General features: G+C 38.3%; 1 protein-coding gene across 19 annotated transcripts in view; it reads right to left on the minus strand.

Annotated features, from left to right (window-relative positions):
- RAPGEF6 (Rap guanine nucleotide exchange factor 6) overlaps nt 1-26,306 on the minus strand; it is a 156,658-nt gene that overhangs the window by 63,996 nt on the left and 66,356 nt on the right. For 16 of the 19 annotated variants that reach the window (XR_005882945.1, XM_040971209.1, XM_040971046.1 and 13 more), the window contains 9 exons: nt 23,862-23,993; nt 15,883-16,060; nt 14,135-14,271; nt 11,278-11,436; nt 10,596-10,748; nt 6,725-6,889; nt 4,107-4,214; nt 2,476-2,679; nt 367-475 (listed from right to left, as the gene is read on the minus strand). Coding sequence is in view for 18 of the 19 variants with exons in the window: in XM_040971209.1 (XP_040827143.1) it covers nt 367-475; nt 2,476-2,679; nt 4,107-4,214; nt 6,725-6,889; nt 10,596-10,748; nt 11,278-11,436; nt 14,135-14,271; nt 15,883-16,060; nt 23,862-23,993 (1,345 nt within the window). In the remaining variant the exon portion in view is untranslated. Of the gene's footprint in view, nt 1-366; nt 476-2,475; nt 2,680-4,106; nt 4,215-6,724; nt 6,890-10,595; nt 10,749-11,277; nt 11,437-14,134; nt 14,272-15,882; nt 16,061-23,861; nt 23,994-26,306 lie in introns of those variants that run through there. The other 3 variants (XM_040971235.1, XM_040971323.1, XM_040971331.1) reach the window with 3 other exon arrangements.

Genomic DNA, 26,306 nt, shown 5'->3' on the forward strand with positions numbered 1-26,306 from the left:
AATTTATTTCCATAAAACCTGGCTCTTACATTACTTCAGAAAGCTAGCTGCAGGATGAGAAGTTGACCAATTTGAAAACAAGCCAAATCTGACTTCTGAGTTTCATCAAGCACCCCAGCAGAGTGCTTACTACACTGGAGACATCTCACGACTCCCTAACTGAAGGTAGTGAACTCGGAGGTCAAGATAGCAAAATCACAATTAAATACTAACAATGAAAAGTGAAAAATCTAAAATATAGTAACCACGAAGGAGCCACAAAATAGCTCAATTTTTAGACAAAAATTACTTCTATGTTTTACCGTCTCCCTGACTTGTCTCTATCAAGAGGGGGAAAAGTCCCACAGTTTCTACAGCAAGACTTACCAAAAATGTTGGTCTTTACAGTAAGTGCAAGATGTGTATTATTCCTCAAAATTTCAAGGGCCTTCACAAACGTGATATTCTCGAAATTTTGTCCATTTACTTCCATTATCTTAAGGAAAAAAAAAGTATTTCAAAAATTCAGATAAACACTATTCAACAGAAATTGAATAAAACCCACACTTAGGTGAACAATGATTACATTTCTAAGAACAAAACCACTGATTAATATTTTTCTATATGTTTATACTGCTCTGTTTCCCAATTCTCATGTACAATTTTTGCTCTGTGTAGAAACAGTTTAATCATGTCAGGTTAATAAAATTGTCTTTGTACAAACTGTATCAAATATTCTAAATGTAAACGTACTGCATTTCCAAGAGACACAGCTGACTCAAAAGTAGCACTCTAAATACATCTCAAATCGCTTCCCACCAGGGACTGCAGCAAGCAGTCATGGAGCAAAAAGCACAGTGCGCTTTAGAGGACAGATGCAAGAATTCCAAGGTTTAAAAAAAAAAATACAAATCATACTGCCAGAAAAAAGAAAAATTGAATAGATGTCAAATTCTCTAAGTTAAACCCAAGTGTGGGGGGTGGATCTTAAAAGCACCAAGGAAAGAGAAATAAGAGCCAGGCAAGGAAAGAAAAGGTGAAGATAACTGAAATAAATCCAGGGACATACAGTGATCAAACATAGCTGGTCACTGCAATTAGTCAAAGCAATGGTGTCTACAGTTGCCCTTCTAAGTTTAGAAAACAATGTAAATGACAAAGGAATTCTGGAAATAGGACACATACTGTTAAGCTAGCAACAATCCAGAGTAAACCCGTATCATTAAAAAGCAATTGGGAGATTAAACATCAAAATGAAAGTACAATGAATTTATTCTCAGGAATAAAGTTACTGTACTTCATTACTTTTTTTGTTTTCTCTTTATGGAGAAAATGTGATTCTTCAATGGGTTTATGATAAAATGCTTGAACAACAAACATATTCACCCAGGGTTTTGGCTATTAGACATTCTTAATGAGGAGCCTGTGGGTAAGGCCCAGAGGTCTTAATTTTTAAAAACCTCCTTGATGGAAAGAAAGTAACTATGGCTACTTTTTAGGAGTAACCTAACCTTTCACACAAATGTCTGGATTAGCTGGGGCTGTACTGTAAGCTGGCCAATCCTCTGCTGTATGTACACCAGTAGTATCTCCAAGTTACAATAAACAAAAGCACACCCAGAAATTGGCAAATGGCCCTGGGCAGCAAAAACATCAACTGGCTGGGAATGTAAAACATTATAAAACAGAAACACCTATGTAATTTAAAAACTATGGTAGCGTGACTCAGTTAAAACCATATTCTAAATGAATCAACAAAATTTTAAAGGCAAAACAGTTTCTCAAGTGATTCTGAGACAGCTAGATTTTAGGAACCCATGTTTTGGCCCACATTCAGGAGAATCACCTACAAAGTTGTGTTCAAAATACAGACTCCTAAACCTCATCCCTTAAGAATGTGATTAACATGATTAATAGGACTGAGGTGACCCAGGAAAGTGCATATTGTTATGAAACAAGGTTGTGACTGCATCATGTACAGAAATAAACCTAATGACGATATGAAAAAATAAATCACTTCTGAATTCCTCCTGGAGTCACCTTTCTCCTAGTCCCTCTGTAGGACTGGCCTACTCAAGAGTTAAGTTACTGCACAAACATTATTTCATCTGGTACCATCATTCATGGTAATTTTTGATCACTTGCACTTGACAGCCCCTCCTTCAAAACATGCAAATCAGGGAACTCATGTGGGTGTATTGCTCTTTCTGGAATAATTTAAGGCTGTACTTGTTTTTTATCCTTGGGTTGATAGCCCTATTTAAAGGAGTTCACAAGGCAGAAGCAGACCATGTTGTTTCTGGCCAACTACATCGAATCTTCCATCATGCAAACACGTTACCCTTTTAAGGTAAATCATAAATACCACTTATCAAAACTGATTTTGAAAAATGTTTCTTTGTATTGACCAAGCTTAATTGAAAACATACCAAGTGAGAACAGAAGTAGCAGACATACCACGTAAAGCAGCTTTAAAGAGCTGATCATTTCACTTACTTGATCACCACGTTTCAATCCCGCATCGGCAGCTTTGCTACCTGGTTCTACCTCTTCAACAAAAACACCAAATCCTTTCTCACTTCCTCCATTAAGGGTAAAATGCAGAGGGGACTCCCGGGAAGCCTTCTGCAACACAACCTGTCTCCACTTTGCCTTTGCTGCACAAGCAATATTTAATAACCGCAGATGACCATTCATTTTCTGTTAAACAGAGAAGGATAACACACACATAAATATAATGAATGTCAGGGCTGTTTTAAGAAAATGACTTAATCAAATTAGAACTATAAACAAATGATTATAGAACATGTAAACTGGGGTAAATGAAACTGAAGGAGGGCAAGGCTAGTGGTATGACACAACGGAGTAAGTGGCTCACAAAACTAGCATTCCACAATGGAGCGGCAATTTAAGCCCCAAGTCTAGCAAGACAGCATAACATGGCCAAGCATTTTGACATCTCCCACCCACATGAGAACCCCAGATAGTTTCTGGTTCCTGAATCTGGCTGTGCCCAGTCCCAGCTATTACAGCCATTTGAGAATTGAACTGCCAATTTAAGATCTCTATTACCGTCACTTTCTTAAAAAACAAAACAAAAGCGAAATAAACTGTTTTCTTTTATTGGAAGGCAGATTTGCAGAGAGAAGGAGAGGTAGAGAGACAAAGATATTCCATTCAATGGTTCACTCCCAGAATGGTGGCAATGTAGAGCTGAGCCAATCTGAAGCCAAGAACCAGGAGCTTCTTTCGGGTCTCCCATGTGGATGCAGGGTCCAAGCACTTTGGGCACCATCCACTGCTTTCTCTGGTCACAAGCAGGGAGCTGAATGAAGCGGAGCATCGTGGAGAGGAACTGGTACTCATAAACAGCTACTGTGAGAGTTAGTAAGACCTTCTGTCTTAGCCATGATAGGCAGAAGGGAGACCCAGACCTTACTACAGATCTGATATATGAGATGTGAACTGAAGTGTATAGTTCCAAACTGCAGGACTCAGATCAGAGAATTCTAGTGACATGAGAGATGCAGAACTGGTAGGAAGCACCAGAGTCTTAGCTGCTTATAATGTAAGCAAGAAAAAGCTTGAAAAGTTAAATGAGGGAGCTGAATATATGAGAAACTACTTAAGAAGGAAATATGTTTACTGACAAAAGACAGCAAAACCTACTGTATTTGTGGTTTAAAAATACACCTTTGGCTTCAGAGAATAGACAAGGAAGAACAAAGACTAGATCTAAGACCCATTTAAGCCACAGGAACAAATCAGAAATAATGAAATAACAGTCCTAAACAAGGGAATTACAAAAAATGGCCATGAACCACAGAAAATGTCTATATGCTTAGAAAAATATGGATGACTTTGGCAAATGACTGTACATCTTTGTCAGGGATATTTCTTGGGTTCAATCAAGGGACTTGCTTATTCCCTGGTAACTGCAATTTACAATGTCTTAAAACAGAAATAAAAACACCAACAAGGAGCTTGTCAAGCGAGGGTGCAGGGTAGCAGTTGTAGAAGGAGCATTTAGACACAGCACAAAATGAAGGCTGTTGCTGCTCTGCACTTCTGGGCACCTGACATTATGCAATCCCTCAATGATGAAGACAAATGCTTTTAGGCCTTACCGTATCTTCTAGATGTTTTTCAAATTCCTCTAGAAAATGAGTCATAGCTGGATCACCTTCGAAATCATTAAAATGATTATTTACCCACAATAATACAATCCGTGTCACCTGTGGAAACAGAGGAGGTAGCCTATGCTTAGAAAAGTCGGTTCCAAAGACAAACTGAGAGAACTGAGTTTGAGGCTTTCATCTTCCTCTCCCGCCTTCATACACAAAAAGCCTTCCATCAAAAAGAGGCCTGGCTGAGTCTGAGCTTTCCCAGAGTCAGAGAGGACAAGCATGTGTTGGTAACATGTAAGAGGAACGAGAGATCTACAAGAGGACTTCAAAAAAATTCATGGAAAATGTGCATGATCACTTAAAATTGTTTCTATAGCCAGTGACAAATTTAACCAAAATCATTGTCAACTTTCAAAGTGTTGAACTGACTTGTTTACTTTGCTCCAGAGATTAAGAAAAAAGTAAACAATTAACAAATGCAAGATGGTTTGAGTAACACACCTAATCAAGATTTGAGGTGTATTTTAAAATTGATGGGACACACATAAAATTCACCATTACCAAATGAAATTTAAATATTTAAGAACATTCAATATAGTTCATGATATTGTGTTATCATGCCACGTATTTTCAGAATATTTTTATCACCTCGGAAAAGCAAGCCAAACTATACCTACTGAAAAGTCACTTACCAAATGTCCCTTCCAAGATCCCCTAAACTTCTCTGCTCCCTGTTTATTTGCCTATCTGGATATTTTATAAAAATAGAATGTCATATGTAGCCTTCTGTGATTGCCCTTCACTTACCATGCTTATATTAGTATTTTTAAAATTATATATTATATTACATTTTGTTTATGATGGGAACTTCGATTGTTTCTACCATTAGCAACTGTCACAAAGTGCTGGCGTGTATATTTTTAGTCAACAAGGTTTTGAATGTATATTTGTTATCAGTTTTTTCCGTACACACCGAGGAGCAGGTGTATTGTTGGGCTATATGTTGGCTCCATGATGAACTGTGCTGAAGAACTGCCCAACAGTTTCCCAGGCAGGCTAGACTGCTTTGCAATCCCAGGATCAGTGAAGGCTCACAGGGCTGGGGCACCGCTGGCCTGCACAATAAGCTCTCAAAATTCTGTGGTCTGGCCCTCCCAAGGCCACCACAGGCAGGACTCAAAATTGAATCTGCAGCAAACTAAAGTTTAAGCTGACAGAGTTTACATGGCCCGTGGATGAAGCTGTAAGTATTAAAATGGTCCCTAACAGAGGAAAGGCTCCCTCGCTATTGCTAGTGGACAAGAAGGTTGGCTAGCTCCACAACCAGGCACTGTGTACTTCACTTGTTTCTTTTCAAACCATTCTAGTGGATATATAGCAGTATCTCACTGAGGGCTTTAAAGTGCATTTCCTAGACTCGGGGAATTGAACATTTTTTCATGTGCTTGTTAGCCACCTATACAAGTTCTTCAGAGAAACATCTTTCATGTCTTTTGCCCATTTAAAAATAATACTGTCAATGACTTCAAGAGCTCTTTGTAATTCTGACACCAGCACCTCCTGAGCCATGTTTCACAAACATGTTCTATGCTGTGTGTGGTCTCAGCTTCGCTGCTGACAGAATGTCTGATGTAGAAAAAGTCTTAATTTAGACAAAGTTTAATTTTTTTCTTTTGTTGTTTGTGCTTTGTCACTTAGGAGAAATCACTTGCACCTTACCTTTTCCTTCCCAGGTGTACGTTTTAGTTTTTAGCTCATGTATTTACTTAGGTCTCTAACTCATTTTGATTAAAATTTCATAACTGGTTAAGGATTTTTAAGGATTTAATTTTTTCTTCTTCATAGAGTTAACCAGTTATCCCTGTATATATTTGCTAATTCTGTTTTTATATTTTCAGCACAAAATGAGATGTTTTTAATTCCAAAAAAGTGGAAGTGTATTCTTGTGGTTGTGGATATTCTGGTCTTCAAAAAATTCCAGTTATCTCCATAAAATTTCATTTAAAATACAATAATACTTACACATAATAGGCAACTATGGACTTAGTTTTTATTTTTAAAAACCAACTTATTTCCTGCCTTACTGATATGGTAGTATCAGCACTTACATGACATATACAAACACAGTACATGAAATAAGGTAGATTACTCTAAAAATTGTGCAGTGCAAAAACTACTCAAAAGGTAGATTTTAAAGTCAGAGGAGATAAATTAGGGCTTGAAAATTACTTTTAATTATTATAAAGTCTAACTCAGAAATACAAATATATTCATAGTCTGAGGCTTAAAAATAACCTGAACCCTCTTACAAATATAGTATTCTTTCAAAATTATCAATCCGCTTTTATATATTGTTTCATTCAGAAATAATGAATTATTGCAATGAGATTTTCAAATAATCTCACAATGCTTCCTAATCTAAATTTACAGCTACACATTTTTATTTCAGTTTTTCTTTTAATGTTTGTGTAAACCTCAAAAGGATACATTGGTATCAACTCACTGAAGTGTTTAACTAAAACTAGCTATCAAAGTAAACATTCAAACTACAGAAGTCTTCATGAATAAAATTTAAAGGTTTAATATTATTTTCACGCCTTTTTTATTTGTAAACCAACCTTATCCCTCAAGCTGTCAATCTTAAACCATTCCAACAGTTTGATTCCAACATCCAAAGGGCTTTCAAGAAATGTCCTATATGTTAATAAGAAATCTTCTATATACGTTGGGTCCACAATGGAATGTTCTTCTATTAAATGCATGATGAGACGCTCAGGCGTTGCCTAAAATCCAAGCATAGGAACAGTTATGAAATAAGCAAACACATCAGGAACCAAAAACTTGCACTGGCTCCTCGCTGTTACCAATCCTTTTGGTAAGACCTCAAAGTGGAGTTTTCCCTATATGCCTTTAGTAACAGTGGTAGTTATCTCTTTAGGTTGTAATCCAGCAGCAGCTGAAGACAGAAAAATGTTGGAGAAACAAACACCTAAGCATTCACCCAGCTGTAACTCCCCTGGAGCTGACCACAGCAGGGCCTCTGAGTGTTGCTTAGCCCCAGCAAGGGCTGTCAGCCATCCCTGACGCAACCAGCACATGCAACAGAACTAAGAGGTGAGAGCTCAAAAAGCAAAGAAAAACGAAAGCTTCCCTTCAACTGTAATCCATGTCAAACTCTCCTCTGCTCGCAGGCTACTGGAGGAGCACTCCAGTTAGGACATGCTAAGGCACTGCTGCTCCTTCCAGGAGTGCTCTCTTTGTTTCTCCAACTTAGAACTCCAATCTTTACTGTTCTTTCAGAGTTTCAACTTCTTACTTTATCCAGACTTATAAAGTGTTATCCAAACAACTTCCCTGTTTCTCTGAGCTTTGAAGTCAGCATTAAAATTCATCTCTTTGCAGGTAATTAAGAATTGAGTACACAGAACGTAAAAACCAACTAGAGAAAAGCCAACTCGTGTGGCAGGCTCTGAGCCCACACTCAGGAAGCCAGTTGAGACACCTACTTCTCCTATCAGAATCTCTGGGTTCAAGTCCCTGCTCTGACTTCTGAATCTGGCTTTCTGCTAATTAGACCCTGGGAAGCAGCGCTGATGGCTTGGGTTTTGGGGATCCTGCAATTTATGTAGGGGACTTGGATCGAGTTCCCATTCTCAGCTTTCACACCAGACATTTCTAAAAATTAGGGAGATCTGTCTGCCTCTCCAAGAACCAAAGCAATCTGCTGCCTGCCATGATTCTAAACTTTTTCTCATTCACCCAAGTAATTCACAGTTCAGAATTACTCTACGGCAAGTGTACATTAATGTTAACAACATTCTTATCCAATGCTAAAAAAAAAAAGTATTCATTTTAAAGTATCCAGTGCTAAAAAGAAGTCTCTAAGTCTTTTTTCTAGAAGGAAGTCAGAAGTTTCAGGCAAGGCTTTTCATATAACCCACCTGAGGGAAAAGACTATAGGTCATTCCTCTCCTACCCTCCAAAACAGTCTAACAGAGCAAAATTGGCTTTACTATTCAAGCTAACCACAGTTTAGAAAAACTGAAATCTGGTTCTTGGATGATGTGTAGCTCTGGCAACGGTGAGAACTGAACAACAGTATCAGGGGCATTTACATTCTAATCGGTAAGGTCTTGACAGTTGAGACCATACATTTGCACAAGTGCACAACCAAGTTGTTAATGAGCCCACTAGCATTTTCAAAGCTGGGATGCTGGGAGACAGAGAGCACAGACACAGCAGGTAAGAAACAGCTGGCGTGGTTACACTCTGCATGATACACAGCAAGTAAGTAAGCACAATATCTAACAGCAGTGCCCTACTGAAGTGATTTTCAGTACTTTGACAACAGCATTCAAACTACAAATATAAGTATCAAGTCATGATTGTTTACTAAGAGACAATAAAGTTATATACGTGTATCTATACACACCTATCTGCTCCCTATCTGGGTCTGGTGAGTCCCAAAGAAATGGTAATTCAGTAGGAAAGACTATAGTGAGTGCCTAGATGGCAGTTAATGCATGCTGTTTGCCAACAGAAAGATCCGGGGCTCTCTGAAATGGCCAATTCCAGAGCTGAAGTAAGAAAAATTGATGTTTTACTATTTTCCAGAAAACCACAAAGTGCTTACAGAATAATAAGGGCATGTCAAAAGAATATAGGAGCAAGCTTTAACAGTCTGCTCACTGGCTAATTTGTGACAACCTGAGCATCAGAACACTACTGATGAGAAGAAAACGTAACAAATGATTTATACTGATAGAAAAAAGAAAATCAAAGAGAAAACGTCCCTCAATCTACTAATCAATAGTAGTTTACAAAAAGTTACAGCAATAGTATTCTATGCACGAAAGCAAACATTAGTAGGCAGAGGTTTATACCTACTTTGTGCATAATATATTGACACTATTACAGAACTACTTTCTACCAAATGTACATCATTTACAATGGGTGAAATGGAAAATTTACGCAAAGCAGCCAGGCAGGCAGATACCACCATCACTGGGTCACTGATGTTCACTTGGGGACAGGTGGACAGTGTGTGTCCCTGATTTGAAGCTCTGGGAACACAACATCATTTCATGGAATTCCTGCCAGGAAAGCCTGGGTTCAGTCAGATCATGGGAAACACCGCATAACAACAAGAGGGGAGTCGTCACCTACTATTCTTTAAAACTGCTGAGGATATTAGTAACCAGAAAAGACTGAAGAACTGGAGTAGGTGAAAGTGACACGACAACAAAATACAACTGTTCCTGGATGGCTTTGTATCCCAGCAGTAGAACAGAAGGATCACCGAGAAATGTAGTGAGAATCTAATTAGTGTCTTAGTGCCAAATGGCTTTATTTGACCGATGTTCACTTCCTAATTTGAAGGATTCTACAGTGCTTGCTGCAGCAGAGTGTTCTTATTTTTAGTAAATGTACAATGGACTTTGTGGAAGTGATGAGGCAGCACACTTTCAAGTGCTCTCAAAAGATTCAGAGAAAGACTTGACAGTGGAGCAAAAGGAGTGAAACACTAGCAATTGGAGAATCTGACTTAGGGCACTTTCTCTACCACTGCAGCTTTTCTATAAATTTTAATATTAAAACAAAACAAAAACACCAGGAATCCTCACTCAAGATAAAACATTAAATTATAGAAGTACTGCATTTGTCTTTGACAATCCATCTATGTGTTCACCTTCTACAAACACAAGGATTACATTCTCTGGTTTGGAGTGGGATGGGGAGAAAAAGATTGAAGGCAGCTTTGAGGAACACCCAGATTCTCCAAGAACACATGTGACATCATATTCCGGTCATCTTTCATTTACTTCCCTCACTATTTAATGAAACATTACACCTGCAATTAATAATAAAATACTTATTTTACAACCAAGGATAAACAAACAATTCTGCATTTATTCCTTCTCTTTTCAATGATTATGCTCCATTCCACATTAGGGGTCTCCAAAGAAACAAGGAAAGGAAGGGCACTATAGTGAGTGGTGCGACAAAGAGAGGAGAAACAGCCAAAGGGATTAATACTCAGACTCTGCAACTGTGTTGAGACTCTCAACTACTGTGCTGCCTCCCTTTCAAGGCGAGAAACAGGGCACGGGCACAAGTCACAGGCTGTTAATGTGTCACAAAGACCCAACAAGCACTGCGTCTCTACCTGGAGCTCCCTGAACTTTCACAGATAGTTCCTGACTTTCTTGTTTTGTGCCTAAATATCTCTGCTCTTAAAATGTCCTATCATCAATGAATTGTAAAATGAATCTCCAGAAGGAAAACTGTGAATAGTATATTCTAGTAGTATCTTACCCACACTGACACCAAAAAGCAGTTAAGTTCTTCTTCATTAAAAATGTGTCAAAACCAATGTGGCAAAATAATCAAATCATACACTTAAATTAGGCTGTTTGTCCACAGCCTTTTTGGAAGCAAGGTGAAAGCTTTCCTCTATCAGCCAACAGAGTGAGAATAAAAGATGCCTACCTTGATGACGATGTGTCCTTTCCTGGTCCCACTCCGGTCTAGCTCCCGGTGCTCATGAACCATGACAATTTCTCCCTCTTCCTCCACTTTATGGGTATTTTTTTCCACATGATTTAGAATTCTCCAATAATCCTGCTGGGCTATGCAGACAAACTGTCCAAGAACAACATGGGGACAATTAATAAATCTATAGTACATAAAAATATCACTACGTACCAAGGCAGAACACAAAGGTAAGAAATCAAGCGGCATCAGTTCTTTTTTCTTTCAATTACTTTAATTCTTAGCAAAAATTAAGATTATTCATACGCAGAGACCAAAGAAGTTAAATCTGTCTGAATTCTCCAAAAGCAGAAGTTACTATCAACTTCTCTCTCAACTATGAAGCACGAGTAATTTAGAAACAATTTAGAAGTTCCTATTTTATTTAAAGAAAAAATAACAAAGACACAGAAAGACTCCAAACAGGCGAATATCAGATGTAAAATATAACAAACTCATATTAATTTGGTAAATGCTTAAAATGTACTTTGTTTATATTTCATAAATATCTGACAGTCTGATCCTTTATGATCTATGAGCTTCTGAAACTTAAATGAAGCTATTCTGAGGAAAACACCAAATAGGCTTGGCCATTTTAAAGCAAGCAAACAAGAGTATTTGATGAAAGAGATAATCTTACCTGACAATCGTCTACTTTAGTCCTCACAATTCCGTGCATGTACTGCCTATCCCGAGTGGGAGTAACTCCAAAACTATTTCCCATAAAGAGATTTTCAACCTTTCCATCTGGATGAGTGATTTCTACAGTGCCGTTTAAAATAACATACCACGAGTCAAGCTACAGAGAAAAACAAAGGATTTTTAAAAATAGGATAATTATGTTAATTATGAAAAAGTATTTATGTATGTATCTATCTATGAAGCTATCTATCACACTCATATTTGAAAAAGGGAATCCGATCCTACTGCAAAATACTTAAGTCTGTTCTATGCCAACCATCACTTACTTTAATACTGCTGTTGCTGCTTGCTTATCAAAATAAGAAACTTGGATAATTCACTAATTTTCTGAAGAAAAGTAGTGTCAAGAAAGCATGAACTCTTAGAATCTTACTCCAGCCATGGTTTCTGACCACCTGAGTGACCCAGGTAAGTTACACACCATGCCAAGCCTCAGGGTGCCTGTCATGAAGACTCTGCTACCAGAGACCTACTGTGATATTAGACTCAGTTAACACATGCAGGGCACCCAGGAAGCACTGCCCATTCCTCCTAACACAACTAGCGATTAGTTCACAAAAACTTGCAAATCTAACAAGAAAATCCAAAAATCCAAAAACCCTGACATTACACTTTAGTATTTAATGCCTCAAGAAGATGTACTTTAAAGGCCTACTATGCATCAGCGGGAGAGTATTTATTTTCCTTTGACATTAATCTCTATCATTAGCTCCAACTTTCACAGATAAAATGTAATTCAAAGGAAATCTAGAAAAACAAAACAGAATAGGCACTTGTCTTCTTTGACCACAATGGGATACAACTAGAAGTCAGTAAGTAGAACATAAGAAAATAAACAACATACTTTGGAATTAACTATTGAGTCAAAAACAATTAGAAAGGATATTTAAAAAATTGCTTGAAACAATACAAATGCAAACAAAGCATACCAGAAACTATGAGCCATGGGCAGGTGTTTGGTCTAGGAGTCAACAGCAGCTGGGTTACCTGCGTCCTCTACCAGAACACAGTGCCCAGGCTGGATTCCTAGCTCTCCTGCTGATGTGTACCCTCTGAGGCAGCAGGTGCTGCTCAATGTAGCTGGGTAGCTGGTCACTGCCCCCCATATGGGAGATTGATACTGAGTTTGTGGCTTAAGGTTTTGGCCTGACTCAGTCCTAGCTGTTGTGGGCAGTTGAAAACCAAGCCAAGCAGATAAGCATTGCACTCTCTCCATCTGTCTCCCTTTCCTTGGCTCTCAAATAAATAAGCAAATAAAAATTTACGGGACATAACAACACTGAAAAGGAAAACTTTTTAGCAATCAAAAGCCACATTAAAAAAGTAAAAAGATCTTAAATAATTAACTTTTCACTACATCAACAGAAACCAGAAAAACATGAGCAAATCAAACACCTAACTAGAAGTATATTAACATCAGAATTCGGCAAGATATCCATTTATAATAAATGGATTAAGTATAATATATATACACACAATAGAATATTCAATTATAGGGATGAACTCCTATTACTGTGAAAACATGGATGAACTGGAAGACATTACATTGAGTGCAATAAGAAATCCATATAAATGCCACATGCTCTCACTTTTGTGAAAGCTAAAAAGATGACCACTTAGACATCAGAATGAAGCGCATCAGAGGGGAGTGAAGATAGAATGATTACCAAAACATGGAGGGTTCTGATGTTACATAGCACAATAGGCAACTACAGTCTACAACAAACAAGTGACTCGAAATAACTAGAGAAGAATTTATTTAAAGGTTTCCAACACACAGAAAACAGAATATTTGAAAATACAGAAATGCTAATCATAATACTTTCATTATAACACATTATAAATGTAGTAAATTAGAATATTGTACCCCCACTAATAAGTAGCTACATATACATAGGAAAAATTTTAAAACGCAGAAATAAGGCTTACCCTCCAATAACTTTAAGCAAATAATTTTAAAATAACATCTATATAAGATGATATCCTGTTGATATAAAACAAGCTATTGCTTATTCTATTTTGGAAAAGTCACATTTTTTTTTAAAGATTTTTATTTTTATTATTTTTTCATTGGAAAGGCGGATATACAGAGAGGAGAGACAGAGAGGAAGATCTTCCGTCCGATGATTCACTCCCCAAGTGAGCGCAACGGGCCGATACTATGCTGATCCGAAGCCAGGAGCCTCCTCTGGGTCTCCCACGTGGGTGCAGGTTCCCAAAGCCTTGGGCCGTCCTCGACTGCTTTCCCAGGCCACAGGCAGGGAGCTGGAAGGGAAGTGGGGCTGCCGGGATTAGAACCGGCGCCCATATGGGATCCCGGGCGTGCAAGGCGAGGACCTTTAACCGCTTCCGCCACCGCGCCGGGCCCGAAAAGTCACATTTTTCAATATTAGAAATAGGCTACAGTGAGGTATTTTCTAGCTCTCCTATATGTAAATCTGCCTTTATAATAAAAATAAATCTTAAAAGAAATAGATTACAATGAAAGCCTGCAATGAACAATTTTGAATTTTACATGCATCCTTTAAAACTATCTTACAACATAATTTCTAACATAAAAACTTATTTGGGTCAATCAAAATTACTTATCCAGTACCTGTACTGTGCAAAATTCTTTGCTACAGGACAAAATTATGACGAAATCCAAAACAAAAAAATTATCAGTTCAGAAACAATCTAAAACCCCATATCATTAAAAAAAAAAAACCCAATGTAAAACTACAAGTGAATATTTACACAAGTTTCTGGAAATTACTTTTAAAATTAGTATCAGTAACATTTATCTGCTGACCCACCTCTTGGCCATCTTCAAGAATAACAGCTCCAGCCTGCTCTACCACTTCGAAAATCATCACTGAACAGAGCTCTCTCCTCACAGACATGGTCATGTTTGCAAAGGCAGGGAGCTGGTGCATGAACTCTAGTAACTGTTCTATTAAAAAAAAAAATCTAGTATTAATATCATCAAAGATATGTTGACATCAAAATCTGGAATACTAAATTTCTAATAAAGCTAGAAATGTCTAAAACAGGAATAATTTTATTACTGATTTTTTAAAAAAGTACCTGGTTTATACATATACTCATACCCACATGTAAGTATGGCAATACGCAGACACACCAGAACTCACAACTCGCAGAGAACCGGGAAACTGCACATATCAGCTGAGGCTGGAGATTTTCCCTCATTATGCTAGCCCGAGATGTCACCCCATGGTGCCTTATTTTACTGATATTCTTTAATTATTCTATCTAGTTCTTAGTGGGCTTAAGGCTCTTTTTCTTTTTAAAAATAACTTAGAAAGTGTCAGTAACTAAATCAGGAATAATATATGTGATTTATATCTCAGAATTTGTCAAAGCAAATAGGTAACTTTCTTAAATTTAACCAACAAATGTTCCCCTGTCACAGAAACATGAGTAATAAAGGAGAAACACATGCAGGCCATCAGCTAGGAACTTAAATAGCGGCTGCATGGTGCCATACACCCACAGACAACTGCAGCAAATTATATTTCAATTTTTTAAAAACTGTGTGAAAACAGCAGAAAGCTCTTTACCATTCAAATGTATTTTTAGTTACTTTTAGATAGTATTCACAAGGTGAGTCTAAACTACAGGTTATTTAACTATATCCTAAGAATGTGAGACAACACTCACATGTATTGACTGACCTTCGTAATGTGAACAAAATATGACTACAAAATAACCTAAGACAAAATCTTAACTGGCTCATAATACAGAATCAACAGCAAATATTCTTAGTTTCCTGAAGATAACACTTTTAGTGTCATTAAACTTTCCAAACCAGATCTGAAAGAAGTTACATACAGAAAAATGTGACATTTTAACCAAAAGTTTTATATATATTTTATCAATCTGGGGGAAAATATATAATCTTTGAAGAGTTTTAAAATGCTAATTAATAAATACTGGGCATTCCCATTACTGTGCTTTAAATGTTTTGTGGACATGAATGAAAAAAAAAAATCAGTGCAATCCTAAGTCTATGTTATAAATTGTGGCAGCCAAGCTCAGGGAAGACACTGAAGGCCCCTGCCTCCTGATGCTGGCATTCTGTGGGATCTTTCTCAAGGTACAGGGAGACTGCTTGGTATGACTTAAAGAACCTGCCAGAGGTAACGTGGTGTCACTCCTGAAGCCAAATGCCAGAAGACAGCACAGCATCTGCCTTGCTCTCCCCTGAATCACTAGTATTGAGAGAAGTACTTGTCACATAGAAGGGCTCTTACTGAGGAACTCAAGTTTTGTGCCAATAGCCATGTGATGAACTGCATCCCAGACCGAGCTACTCCTGCTCAGCCACTGACAAACAACTCAGATGGCTGCAGCTTCTGGTAACATTCTAGCTACCACTCATACCAAATGCCAAGTCAGAATCACCCAACTAAAGCACTACTGAATTCCCGATCCACAAAAGTTATGGAATAATAAATGTATATTGTTTTAAATTCTTAAATTTGGAAGTAATTTGTCTATAGGTAACTGACAAACTGTTACTGAGCACCAAAGTGTTCCTTACCAATGTCATCATCAGTCTTGTCTGCAGGCTCTTTTTCAAGACATTCTCGAACAACATCCCGCCCGTGTAGTGGATCTGTGCGGTCAATCTCTTCATCTTCCTCTTCTTCATCCTCAGAATCAACAGGTCCTTCTGGAAGGCGTGTCAAATCTACATCTCCTACCTCACTTTCTGTAGCCTACAGGAAAAAAAAAGTCTTAGTCAGTCATCATTCCATAGGTTTCAAATGAAAAAATAATCCATGTTACAATCTCAATCAAATCCAACCCTGCCTACTTAGCATTATACAGAAATAAGCAGCACTCCAACACTGCCATCCATAAGGGAGACCTGACGAGAGTTCCTGGCTCCTCGCTGCAGACACACACCGAGGGCTGTTGTAGCCATGTGGGCATCCATCTGCAAATGGATGATCTCTGCTGTATCTGTGTAAACTATGTCTTTCAAATAAAGAATCTTTTTAAAAGAGAATATGAGATGATAATTTATAGAAGACTTATCTCAGTCCAAACACAGGCTCATCATTCCACAGTATATCTATGTGATAAATCTGAGCCACCATATATGCAATTATGAAGAGATTCAATATTACCAAATGTATCTTTTTCAAATAAACAATAGCATTTCTTAAAAGTACAAAACATCTTAAAACACTTAGTGAAAGAAAATACAGGTTTATTAACAACCACTTCAGGAGTAGAGTACATTCTACTGGAGCACCCCCAAGAGTTGTAAAAGTTACTTTATTTTGATTACAGACTTGACTTAACATCTAGAAGAGTAATAATGTAAACTAAGAAGTGTTTTTTCAATATTTATTTTTACTGGAAAGGCAGATACGGAGAGAAAAGAAGAGATGGAGAAAGATCTTCCATCCGCCAGGTTACTCCTCAAGTGGTCACAATGATTTGGAACCTCCTCCGTGTCTCCCATGTGGGTACATGGTCCCAAAGACTTGGATCATCCTATACGGCTTTCCAAGACCACAGGCAGGGAGCTGGATAGGGAGTGGAGCAGCCTGGACATGAACTAGTGCCCACCTGGGATCCTGGCATGTGTAAAGCAAGGACTTTAGCCACCAGGCTACTACTGTGCATGGCTCAAGAAGTGCTTTTTTTTTTTTTTAAAGGCAAAGATTCAAGTAGATTATTTAAAAAACAAACATACATCTCTTCCCAATACCTTACTGTTGGATCTAACAGTATGCAAAGAGCTGAGGTCATTACCACATTTTTAAAAATTTGGAAGTCAGGCTAACACAGAGAGGGTAGGCAAGGCAGTGGGGGGGGGGGGCAGGCAGGGTGGAAGTAGAGAAAGAGACATTGATCTTTCATCCCCCTGTTCACTCCCCAAATGCCTGCAAAGGCCAATTCAGGGCCAGGCTGAAGCCAGGCTGGAACTTCTGGGTTTCTGTTGTGGGTGCAGGGGCCCAAGCACTTGAACCATCTTGCTGCTTTCATTAATGGGGAGCTGGATTGGAAATAAAGCAACTGGGTGTTGAACTGGTGCTCATGTGGGATGATGGCATTGTAAGAGAAGGTTTTATGCACTATGCCACAATGCCAACCCCATTCCTACCTTAATATTAACTTAAGTCGCAACTTCAAAAACGAATTAAAAATTGTAAAATGTTATTTGTAGAAAGCACTACAGAAAACAAGACTGTCACAAAATTATGAGATAACACTTCCAAATACTTTACTCAACTGATTCATTTAAAAATGAACAGGCATGCATATCAGCTACATGAAAAAATTAGCAAAACACTCAAACATAGCAAAGATGATGAAAACTGCACAAAACAATTTGAACCTCATCTGTTGTTTTAAAGATTTACTACTTATCTGCTTAAAAGATTTTATTTATTTGGGGTGCTGCTGTTCTCTATTTTAAGCCACGAGGATTCATAATTCAAGCTGGAAGTAGAGCAGCACCTCTTCTTCAGTTGCTGAATTGAAGGAAAAAACTCAGCCACATAGAAATGCATTCCAGTGGGGGCTGAACATGAGAGTGGGTAGAGAAAAGGAGAGCAATGAGCAGGGAAGTGGTAACAGCACAGGACAAAGAAAGAGCAAAGAGCATCTGTGGGCTCCATCAGAGAGCAAAGAAAAAACCGTTACAGGGAATCCAAAACCAGAGACAGACACACGGGCAGATGACACTTGTAAGCACTCAGATTCACTGAGGCCAGCGTTGTCTGGCAAAAGTTAGCCTTTTGGCTTTTGCTAAATCAAGTTAAGAGTTCCAACGCTTATGTGCAATAGTATTGACTTGTTCTCTAAGAATATATCGTACAGTTATTTCTATTTTTTTTTTTCAGTTTTAAGTAATGAATGACTAGCGATCCAGACTCAACACCTAACTGGAGACCTTGAAGATGAAACAACCTGCCTCTTAAGGGTCTGCAACGTTCCAAATGTGTTCCCCCTCTCACCACACCCTGACTTCATCTACCTTCTTATTTCTTATGCTGAAATCCTCATCACCAAGGCAGTAGCATTAGAAGACCAGGCCTTTGTAAAGCAACCCAACCATGAAGGAAGTGTGTAGGACAGGAGAACCCTCTGGAATGGGATTAGGATGAGGTCCATCACAGCTAATTCACTCCCTTCACTACCTGAAGATGCAGCTAGAAGATGCCATTTATTAGTCAGATAGAGGGTCTTCATTTATTATCATCTTGATCTTTTAACTTTTTGGGAACAGAAAGTAAGAAATACATTTCTACTGACTGTTAACAGCAGCCCAAATGGGAACAAGAGAAACAAGGTTTATCTCATGGCTAAACAGTGGGAGCTCATGAAGAAAAATGGGAACTCGAGCAAAAAAAGTGTAAAACATAGGGTGTGCAAACATGAAAAGGCAGTAAAAGCTATTCACTTGAGAAAGGACAGATAAACCAAAAAACAAAATTTAACAGATACTCAGAACCTTGTAAGATAATACGAAGAGTTGGTACCAAAATTATGAATCAAAATATGCTTCATATTCAATAAGGGGACAGTAAATTAAAGTCTGATCTTTCAACTAATTTATCCCAGCACCTGGGTTATAACAAGTTTACAGAAAGATGACGATAAACGAAGTCTGGGGCTGGGAACTGGGAGTACACTGGTGACAGGGCTAATGAGCTATTCAGTTTCTTGTCCTTTCCCTGCCGTGTCATATTAATGTTTCTATATAAATATAATTTGATGAAGCAGACAGTCTGAGGTGATTTTCTGATGACTTGGCTTTCCCAAAATAAACCACATGAGGATATCCTTTTCCTGTTTGCCTCTACATAAACATGAAGCTACAATGAGGGGAACTATGACAGCTAAACTTACAAAAAACCAGATTTTCAAATACAGGGGCAAGTATTAAGTCAGAACTTTAGGTTTACAGTGCTTTTCCTTTCTGAATTCCCATTTTTCAGTATTTCTTTTAACTCTGCTTATGGACCTCAACCCTTATGCTTCCTTTTTGTATTCCTTGTCAGGCAAGTACACTGTGAATGTATCTTTCACAAACTACATCCGACTGGCCTAGTATTTCATTCCCACAATAGACAGACAGGCAGCATACATGAACTTTAGTTAGTATCACAATCTTACACATTTTTCTTGGAATCCATATTGGTTTATGCTTCAAAATGTAATTCAACTAGAACATTTTCTATGTTACTTCCTTAGGGCCAACCTTGTGCTTGCCTAAGCATCGTTTCTAATGCTAAAATACAGACAGTGCTCTCCACAAATCTGATGTTGAAAAATTAAAGTTCAAGTAATTATAATAAAAATATTCCACGAAATCATGTGATCAGAGCATAACTGCTGTGGCTTTCCAAGGAACAAGATAGATATTATCATCAGAAAAACATGAAACTCAAAAATGTCATCTAGGTGGAACCACAGGCAGAAAAGTATGTCTAAGACACAAGGCTAAGAAAGGCATATGTTCAGAGTACCATATATTTCTCATGAAGCAAGGTCTAGAATACATAAAGTGGTGACAGAGTGAAATATTACACAGAATAGTGAAATATTTAAATAAGACTGCAGATTGTGTTTGGAAATGACTTTGAAATAGGTGTGAAGAATATAAATGAGATGGTGAGGAATTAAGATTTTTAGGCAGATTATTTATAGATACAGCACTCTTTCAAAAAGATACAGCACTATTTCTAAAGATCTTTTTTCAAAGGGGGTGGGGAGGAAAGCCCTGCCAGGACTGCACTACAGCAGGTGAAGCCAGCACAGTGAGACCACATCCCGCACCCGAGCTCCACTTCAAGTCCTATTGCTCCGTCTCTGATCCAGCTCCCTGCTAATGCATCTTGTGGTGGGAGAAGATAACCCAGGTTCCTGTGCACCGCCACTCACATGAGAGACTTGTATGAAGTTAATGGCTGCTGAATCTGGACTGGCTAGGTGCCAGCAGACATGCCATTAGGGAGCATTTGGTTTCTGTCACACTGCTTTCCAAATTGAAAGAAAAAAAAATATATATATATTTAAAAATGATACCGAAGGGGAGGGAGGTTAGATGTGATTAGAACACTCACTGTTCTTAAATAGAAAAATAAACAGGTGGAGAAGCACATATGATGGGGTAAGGCTAGCTGAGGTGACAAATGGAATGCCATGTTTCTGAGGAGCGTGTTCAATACAGCTGTGATTTAGGGGGAATACGTCACAAAAGAAATGGCAAATAGGAGCCTTGGCATTTCCTACAGAGAAATTTAAAAAGCAAGTGGTTATTTAATGTGTTAATGAAAGGATAAGTACTTTTATTCAACAGTCAAGATATCTCAATTTCCCAGGTCTAGGAGAAAGACCAAATAAGGCTTCCAGAAAGAAACAATTATTTTCTTGAATACTCTTCGAGATGCATAAAATACTCCATCCCAGAATTTTTAACATCTTAACGCATGTTCTTGGCTAAACTTCAATCTAATCTGACTAGAAACAGCCATGCTAGAACCATATCTGCATTATCTGTGGTAAATGCTTTACTTTCAAGTTTGTCTGTCAATCAAAAGTTATCAATGATACATTAGAAGACACAACCATTGTTAACAGCGAAATGCAGAGCAGTATAGCCACACATCTGGCCACATGTAATAGTAGAAGCACTTTCCCTACTAAGTGGGCTATCTCCTTTTTTCTTCATCCCAACACTCCAAGTTAGGAAATACATCAGGGTCTGGCGTAGTAGCCTAGTGGTTAAATCCTCACATTGCATCTGCTGAGATCCCATATGGACATTGGTTTGTGTCCCAGGTGCTCCAATTCCCATTCAGATCCCTATTTGTGGCCTGAGAAAGCAGTGGAGGTTGGCCCAAAGCCTTGGGACCCTGCACCTGTGCAGAAGACCTAGAAGAGGCTACTGGCTCCTGGCTTCACATAAGCTTAGTTCTGGCCAGTGAAGCCACTAGGGAAGTAAATCATTGAATGGGAAGATCTTTCATCTTCTTTTTGGAAATTTGTTTTTCCAATAAAAATAAATTAATCTTAAAAAAGTATTACATTATTTTTCAAGGCTCTGCTTATGCTGTTTTAGGCTAGGTTTTTTTATCTTTAAAAACTCTCAAATACTGAAATTTATGTAACCAGACAAATCAATCTGTTTTGACAAAGGCATAATTATAAGCTAAACACATACTACATAAAGGTAGTCTGAGATCAAGGGAAAAAATGACTCCAAGACTCATTTTTCATTTAGTCACAAGGCTCTAATTGAAAACTTCACAAACACAATTTAGCTGAGTAATATTACATCATGATTATAAATGGATTTTTTTCAAATTGTAGATTTTTTTTAAAGTGTAGAAATCCTGCATATTGATATATTTTATCCATCTAATATTAATCAGTTTTTATTGCTCTTAACTCTTAGCTATATCTTTTACCACTTTGTACAATATTTTTCAAGTTCTATTTTTATCCTAGGCTCTATACATTCCTTAAAATTTGTGAAATATTAAAATAATAATTAGTTAAGGAACACTGAAAACCACCCACAAAGCTACCACCAGCAGAAATACACTATTTAATAGCAATGTCAGTTGTTGCTCTTGAACTCAGATTTACATTCTGTTCATGCAATATGAAATACGCATAATTATTTTAATGTTGAGTATTTTTCCTCTTGTTTCATATTTTTGTTGCTTTTGTCCCAGCCTTTCTGATATTCTTTTAGCTACCTACGACTCTACATTTAGCTATTACTTTGACTTAATCTAACTATTCCACAAATTTTTAGCATTATAACTCTCCTTTAAATTTAGATGTTAAACTGCACACTATCCTTCTGTCCCTTTCCTCACAACTATTCAGGGCTCTGCTCCTGGCTCTAAAAAGGTCATCAGATCACACGAGGTTGCAAATGGAACATTCCAGTGAGGTCAAGTTCCCACTTATGTCAACACATCTCCTGTGTACAGTCTCTTTCAGCAAGGTCCAGACATCCCCACTTATCCTGAGAGAATTCTGCAGGCACATCCTGAACTTGACCAATTCCGGTCTATCTTCCTCATGGAGCCTCTCCAGGGAAAAACTCCGAGATGTCACTGCTCTTACAGACACTTGCTTTGGGGAAGGCCAGAACAACTTGAAAAGCTGCACATAAAATAAAAACAAAGGCTTGTCTCTTCCTTCTTTCATCTGCCTATCAACTTCATTTACAGAAGAAGGCTGATTTTTCTAAAATATCTGAATCTGGGTGATTCAGAAGAACTACAGTCTCAATGTTTCTCTGAAAAACAACAACAACAACAACAACAACAAAAACCAAAGACTATGCTTCCACAGATGTGTGTTCTATGGGGCCACCAGGTACACTGGTCTGAACCGAGGAATTCAATCAAGGAATTTAAGACTTGGTATGAATAAACAGTAACAATTTAAAAAAACTGTCAAAATGTTACATGCTTTTTATATGTTAAAATTATTGTGTTTGCACATACAGAACTAAATAAAATATATTAAAACTTAAGTGTGATTTCTTTGTTTTAAAATACAGCCACTAGGAAGTTTACAATTAAATACACGGTGTTTAAATTTCTGTAGATATCCATGGAATATATCACATACTTCCATTTCTGAATAAACCAACAACTCTGTGTGTTTAAATGCATAATGATAGAGGGAAATGCAGAGAGAGAAAGAGACATATCTTCCATTGCCAGAGAAAGAAAAAAATATTTTCAACTGCCAGGGTGAACATCTCCCACACAGGTGACATGTGCCCTTGAATCTTTTCCTGCTGCTTTCCAGGTTAACAAACAGAGTACTGCATTAAACACAGAGCAGATGAGACTCACACTGGCACTGACATGGCATGCAGATGTTCCAGGCAGCAGCTTAACGTGCTGCACAACATCACAAGCCCTGGAATAAACCAACTTTCAATATTATGTGTTCTCTATTTTATCAAAGCTGTGTGTACCCACTGGACTCCAGGATATAAACTGCCTCACATAGGAAACTGCCCCCCACTAAAGAAGTTTGTACAGAGCTGCACTGAGTACAGAACTCTGAACTTTTCTTGGGCTCAAGCTCAGCAGGACATGTGAGGATGCTCCTAGGGTGGGCTCCTCCCAAAGCCTGCATCATACGGATCACTGAAAATTCTAGTAAGTCAGTGACTGCTTCTGGGTGTTGAAAGGGCAAAGCTCATAAATATATTAATTAATTCATGTTACATAACAGTAACAGACACTTTACAATACCAAAGCAATGCTAATGCTCTTCACGACTTACTGAAGTATTATGTACTAATAGATTCAGCAGGATTTAAAAAAATTGAAAGCAAACCATGGGCCACTCCCAATCCTTCTTAAAAGACTGATCACTTCCTGTCACTAGCCATGCAAAACTGAAAGACATGTATATTTCTGCATATACTTTATGCTTGAATTTTGCACTGACAGAATATTTTGCAAAATAACTTTAAGTTCCCCACATTTACAGCAAACAAATACCTAATGTTATTACCTGATAGATATCAGATAAACTGCTGCTTCCAGAGTCACTGGCAATGCTACAAGCAGACTGACTAGAAGACACAGGAGTCACCTGGGGATGAGGGCTGTCAGTGAGGTGCATCTTGGTAAGATCAGCTGGAAGCTGAAGGAAAAAAATTTTAATTATTTTTAACGTCAAACTTTACCTTTTCAAAAGTTCTTGACACATTGCAACAACGCATTTCTGTTTTCTTTACATTATTTACAATCTCATCTCTAACCTAATTTCTCCATTCTTAGCCAAGAGCTTTTTGAAATATTCCTAAGCTACCAGGTATTGCCATAGTGACAAGCACACCAGTCTCTTAGAAGAGATCATTATTATTAATGGTGTTTCACAGGAAAAATCCAACCGCTTCTCGTCCAACCTAAAAATATCAGTTTAACTGTAAAGGGTAGGAAGCTATTCGAACACAGAGACATTAAAACCAAACCAAACAGTGGCTAATATCAGAAAACAATCACATCTTGGATTAAAGCATAGCACTAGGTAGCAAGAGTTAAGCCACAAACCGGTGACACTCAACATCCCCAAAATTTCTAAGTATCTTTACAGTTACTGCTGAATTAGTTAGTATATGGCTGGTCTCTAAGAAACGTACCAACAATCTAAATGATTTAGTGAAATATGCTAGGCAGAGGCACACAAGAAAACCTAGGAAGGAAATTACTTCACTACCCCATCTTTAATATGGTCACACTTACAGTATATTTCCTATCACGAAACACGAGACATCTCAGGTAATACATGTTGCAGGAGTAAAACAACAAACCATTGTGATCTAAATAGTGAATGTTTTACATAGGAGGTATGCTATTAAATTTTCTCAATTTCTCACACCATTAAGAGAAATTAATTTTTTTTTTTAAAGATTTATTTTTATTATTTTTTCATTGGAAAGGCGGATATACAGAGAGGAGAGACAGAGAGGAAGATCTTCCGTCCGATGATTCACTCCCCAAGTGAGCGCAACGGGCCGATACCATGCCGATCCGAAGCCAGGAGCCTCTTCTGGGTCCCCCACGCGGGTGCAGGGTCCCAAAGCTTTGGGCCGTCCTCGACTGCTTTTCCCAGGCCACAGGCAGGGAGCTGGAAGGGAAGCGGGGCTGCCGGGATTAGAACCGGCGCCCATATGGGATCCCGGGCGTGCAAGGCGAGGACCTTTAACCACTTCCGCCACCGCGCCGGGCCCGAGAAATTAATTTTTAAAAACCTAGTTTCTAACTGCTTTTCTATAGGAAAGCACTGAAGACACATGTATACAAGATAAATGCACTCTGAATGAACAGTCAAGTTTAATTTATATCTCCAGAGGAATTATAGAAAATATAAAAAAACTACACACAGAAATTACATTATGAACTTCCCCTATTGGTAATGGTGGTTTAGGTAATTCAAGTGCATCCGGTAAGACAGACACAGTAGAGAACACATAAATACTACACACAAGGACAGTGTGAGAATGAGCAACTGTGTGTCTAGAAACGAATAACACATGCGTGAGCGCATCCAGTTCCTGGCCTTGAAGGTTGCTTTTCTCCTAAGAACATGTTCTGATTCCTCGTTCTGAAGCTCAGCCTGGAGGGGAACCCTGACTGTGACCACGCAAAGTCAGAACACTCCGAAAATAAGCAGAATTCAACAAGACTCTGAATCTCACTTTAGGATCACTTCAGTATTAAAGCTGAGGTTAGAAGTACTTCCAGTCGACTGCTCTAAGCACACACAAATCCTCTACTGGATACTTCAGTTTGTGGGTTTTGTTTTTTTTTTTAAGATTTATTTATTTATTGGAAAGTCAGATATACAGAGAGCAGGAGAGACAGAGAGGAAGATCTTCCGTCTGATGACTCACTCCCCAAGTGACCACAATGGCTGATGCTATGCCGATCCAAAGCCAGGAACAAGGAACTTCTTCCAGGTCTCCCACACAGGTGCAGGGACCCAAGGTTTTGGGGCGTCCTCGATTGCTTTCCCAGGCCACAAACAGGGAGATGGATGGGAAGTGGAGCTGCTAGGATTAGAACAGGCGCCCATATGGGATCCCGGCACATTCAAGGTGAGGACTTTAACCATTAGACCATGCCGCTGGGCCCAGTTTCAGTGTTTTTTTTAATACGTATCCTTTCTTCTAAAATTAATGAATCTATTTATTTGAAAAGCAGAGAGAAAGAGAGAGAGAGATATCCTCCATCTGCTGGCTCATTTGTCAAATGTCCACAACATACAGGCCTTGGTCAAGGCAAGTCTATAGCCTGGAACCCAAATTGAGTTTTCCATGTAGAAGGCAGAAACCGAAGTTCTGCCTCTGAAGACTCATTATTAGGTACCTGGTCAGAAGCAGCAGAGCCAAGACTTGAACTGGAATTGGAGTTCCAATATGGTGTGCAGACTCAAGTGGCAGCTTAAGATGCG

This window comes from Ochotona curzoniae, unplaced genomic scaffold (assembly GCF_017591425.1).
Source record: "Ochotona curzoniae isolate NIBS_2020 unplaced genomic scaffold, NIBS_Ocur_1.0 contig_1, whole genome shotgun sequence".
Taxonomy (NCBI): Eukaryota; Metazoa; Chordata; class Mammalia; order Lagomorpha; family Ochotonidae; genus Ochotona; species Ochotona curzoniae.